Raw genomic sequence first — 4,555 nt, 5'->3', positions numbered from 1 at the left:
ATAAGCGCTTGGAAAATGTTTCACCGTCCATTTCCGAGAATAAAAATTGATTCGATGTTTTTCATGATTTTGCTACATTTTATTGAAAGTAATTAGTATTTTAAAATTTTTCTATTTCAATGACATCATAACTAAAAGTTAACTTTTAATATGAATTATTTAAATTCAGTCGGCTATGCTACAAAAGTAAATGTAGCCTTGGGAAAAAACACTTCCTCTTCCAGCACTTATGACGGACAGTCGTGTTGGTTCTATTCATCAAAAGCTGTGGACGGTGACTATGGGAATGAAGTTCTATCCTGCAAGTGTTTCCACTCTGCAGACCTCGCTAAACAACCAAACTGGATGTGTGTCGACATGGCCAGCACGTACACTGTGGATTATGCAAGACTGTTGAGTCGAAATGCCGAACGTAATTATATTGTCATTGATAATAACATGAGTTTCAATATAGATGTGATCATATAAATTTTTAAAATGTAATATGCTTATATCCCATTATTTTAAAATAATGTTTTCGTATTAACAGCTCAAAGAATGGATTACTTCATTGTTGGGGTGGCGAGTGACAATCCATCTTCCAAGCCACCAGTCAGAGGCGCATATTTGTTTTGCGGACAGTACCCGGGTAGAGCGCAAGTCTCCATGTGGCACATTCTGAAATGCAATCCCTTTTTACCCAAACAACAGTACTTGATCGTTCAACAACCTGTCAGTGGGCCTGGATATTTGACCGTTTGTGAGTTGGAAGTTTATCCTGCTGATGTTGTTTCAGGTGGGAATTTTTTTATACAATTACATATTTAATATTTTACAAGCATTTGTTGATAATTTAAATTAGTTTGAAATATTTTTAGCAAATAAAAGTTGTATTAGTTAAAACTCTTGTAAAGATTGGTTACTTCCACGATTTCTGCAGCTCATAATCATAGAGCATTCTATATTCTGCAAGATTTAATTTTAAAAATTTTATTTAAAAAAATTTAATTTTATTTCTTGTTTTATGGGAGTCAACCCTAGATAAGCATTTATTGCTAGGCTGACTTTTTTCACTTTTTTTGTGAATAAATGGAATTAAAAAAAAAAAAAAAATGTAAGCTTCAGAGTTGACTCGGTGTGTGCTTGCTTGTTTATTTTTTCTTTATAGACTCAAAAATCACTAAACCGATTGGTTTGAAATTTTATATATATAGGTTTTAAGACGTCGAAATTATAAGCGATTGGTAATATGTTGATTGTTTGAACACAAACAACGTTTTTCTGCAATGGTTGTTTTCCAATGAAGAAGATCTATTTGACTTGTAAATGACTGTTTAGATCTCCAAAAATATGAGTTTGTCCACTAAACTGTGCTAGGAGTTCGAGAAGTTAACAAAACTTTGTGAAAAATTGCTAGCATTAACGGAGACGATATCGTTTTGTTGCTAACGTCACGATCACCATGTTGACTGAATGGCTTTGAAACAATGAAAGGGGCTTTGTGACAATGTTTGAATGTTGAAACTTTAATTTCAAGCAAGCGAAATGACGCATGTTTAACAACCAGCTGAACGCAAACAATGTTTGTATTATATAATACTGAGTATTACTACAATACTGAGTATTACATAATATTTCTAGTGAGATGAAAATATTTAAAATTTTGTTACGAGTAGAATAGGGTTTAAGATTTGTAACGTGAAAAATTTGCAAATTCTTATTTGAACGTTTTTGTCTAATAATAATATTACTGATTTTTTATTTTAAACACATAATTGAGGCTCAGATGTGTCGCAGACAATTTGGACGAAGCAGTACATGGATGAGCCGACGAAGACATACAACGTCATGTTGCTCGGCAACGTGTCGCACGAGACGAGGAGACGCAGCTTATTGGACTGTGTGGTTCTGTGCAGTGTTGAAGCGTCGAGGCAATGTGACTCGTTGAACTACTGCAAGTCATCGGGTCTCTGCCAGTTGAACTCTCACAAGTATGGCTACCAAAGAAGCTCCATTCAAATTGTCAACGATGATACATGTCGCTGGTTGTTACCAAGTTACCCGTAAACAAAATTTAATCGATGAAAATTAGTGCATGATATCATTGGAGTTTTGTTTAAATGTCGCTTCGTGAGTTATTAACTTCATGCTATGAATATTTAATGCATTCATTATATTACGCTACAGAAGTTGATACTTAATGGCTGAACAAATTTAAATTCATTCATTCATTCTAAATCTTTTTCATAGAAATGTTGATTCTGTCGTTCTATCGATATTACTGAGTGTATAATAAAGACAGAAGGTTCCTAAAAATATTTTTGTTGGTTATTTTGATTTTCCATTCAACAGTTAAACTAAACATAATAAACAAGAATATGAACTTTAATAATTTAATATGGATATAAATGAAAATTTGAGTTATTTTGCGTTGCTGCATACACGAAAGTACACAGAAACATTCCAGACTCGAGGACCAAACAATGCAAAGTTTCGAGATCCAAGTTTCATTTGAGTCGATTTCAGTCGACGGAACAGACAGATAGCATAAACTGTCCGAACGCAAGCCGAAAGAAGATGAAGCTTTCAACCGGCATTTATTTATCAAATACTATGATGCCGAATTATGCATACACATGAACGTTATTGTACAAACGTTAAAAATTATTCGCTTGTCGACAGTCAACCAATGAAACTGAGAAAGAATCGGAAATACATGATTGAATTTATATGCTCCGTGAAAAATTTTTGCTGCACGATATTGAATATTGAATAGACTGTAACAATCTAACATATTTATCGGTATCGGGTATACTGTTGCAGTAGTCCAACCGAGAGTGAATGATTGCGAATCTAGAAACGACGCTTGCGAAGAGTATATAAGCGCACGTCGCAAGAAGATTCGTGATTAGTGAAATTCGTGATTTTTTAAATTCGTGACTCAGTGATTTTGTGAATAGCGATTTGATGAATTATTTAAAGCGATATTTGATTTGTTTGTTGACGTTGTCATAGCGATAGATTTTGAACAATTTAAAAGTTAATTGTTGCGTTAATTTGAATTTGCTAAACGATAAACGATTAGTTGATTTCTTCTGTAAATAAAGTTTAATAACTAATAACTGTTTGGAGTATTTTATTCAATCGAAGATTTGAACCCGTCGTAAATCGGTTACGACAGCGAGTATTATAACAATACATTCAATAGTTATCATCTTTCACACTTTAATTAATTATGTGTGTTTTATTTTGTTGTGTTGACTTGTGTATTATTATTTATATATATAAGATAAGTTTATTATGTACATTACCTATTTTATTTATTTATGGTTTATATTTTCGAATTTCTATATTTTTGTTTGGCAAGGGGTTCTGCCCGTGCTGTTTTGAATAATAATAATAATAAGATTCATATGTCAACCACTTTCGAACGGTTTCATTGAATTTTCATGATTAACTTGGATAATTCTATTTCTAACAAATTGAAAAATTTCCAGAAACTTCTAGTAAGGAAAATTGAAAAAACAAACTTTAAATTGATTAATGCAAGCAATTTGATAAATTCATACAATACAGAATAAAATATGGTCTTCTTCCAAATATTATATATATATATATTTATTTATTTATGAATATTGGCTCTCTTGGCTCTGCTCGACTCTCTCTTGGCTCTGCTCGATGTCGGAGCTGCTTTCGATACGGTCAACCACAAGCTCCTTCTTGATCAACTTGCAAAGTCATATGGCTTGGGTGGAATGGTCCTTGCCTGGTTTGAATCATATTTGTCTGACAGATCGCAAACGGTATGTGTTGATGGCTCTGATCCTGCTTCCTCTCCACTGTTGAAAGGAGTTCCACAGGGATCAATTCTGGGATCCCTGCTCTATGTTCTCTATACGGCTGATATTGTGGATGTTGTTGAGTCACCGGGTTTGAAATGTCACCTTTACGCAGATGATATACAGCTGTATAGTTACTGTAATATCAAAGAAAGACAGGAACTAGCGGACAGAACTCAAACAGGTGTCAGAACTGTCTCAGAATGGATGCTGGCAAATGGATTGAAGCAGAATATTGACAAGACACAATACATCTGGTTGGGTACTCGTCAAAAATTAACTGGTATTCAGGAATATGTAGAGCCAGTCAAAAATCTTGGTGTTTGGATAGATCCTGAATTGAAGATGAATAAACATGTGAAAAATGTCTGCCGATCATATTTTTACCAATTGCGCCAAATCAGACGTATAAAAAAGTACCCGACAAATGAATGCTTAATTTCATTGATGCACAGTTTCATTTGTGGAAGAATAGATTACTGCAGTTCAATCCTCTATGGTACAAGCTTGTATCTTCAAAACTGCATAAAGTCTCTTCTGAACACTGCAGCAAGAATAATTGCTGGTGTAACAAAATATGAATCTGTTTAATCATATATGCAAAATGAGCTTCACTGGTTGCCAGTTTGTTATAGAATCGAATTCAGAATAGCAATGCTTACAAGAGACAACTTGATGGGGCTTGGTCCTCGATACCTTCAACAGCTGATTGTGCCTGTCCCTACGGCTGCCGGGGG

General features: G+C 34.1%; 1 protein-coding gene across 1 annotated transcript in view; it reads left to right on the top strand.

The window, feature by feature from the left end:
• The window catches only part of HELRODRAFT_172934 (hypothetical protein), a gene marked incomplete at both ends in the record, with an annotated part of 3,909 nt that extends 1,863 nt beyond the window's left edge, over nucleotides 1-2,046 (top strand). Inside the window, 3 exons of the mRNA XM_009019594.1 lie at nucleotides 170-412; nucleotides 530-775; nucleotides 1,760-2,046. Of these exons, the coding sequence (XP_009017842.1) occupies nucleotides 170-412; nucleotides 530-775; nucleotides 1,760-2,046 (776 nt within the window). The remainder of the gene's footprint in view (nucleotides 1-169; nucleotides 413-529; nucleotides 776-1,759) is intronic.
• Between the last annotated feature and the right edge of the window lie 2,509 nt (nucleotides 2,047-4,555).

This window comes from Helobdella robusta (genome assembly GCF_000326865.2).
Source record: "Helobdella robusta unplaced genomic scaffold HELROscaffold_25, whole genome shotgun sequence".
NCBI classification, from domain to species: domain Eukaryota; kingdom Metazoa; phylum Annelida; class Clitellata; order Rhynchobdellida; family Glossiphoniidae; genus Helobdella; species Helobdella robusta.
The sequence above is the reverse complement of the archived record's forward strand: the minus strand, read 5'-3'. Positions and strand labels throughout refer to the sequence as shown.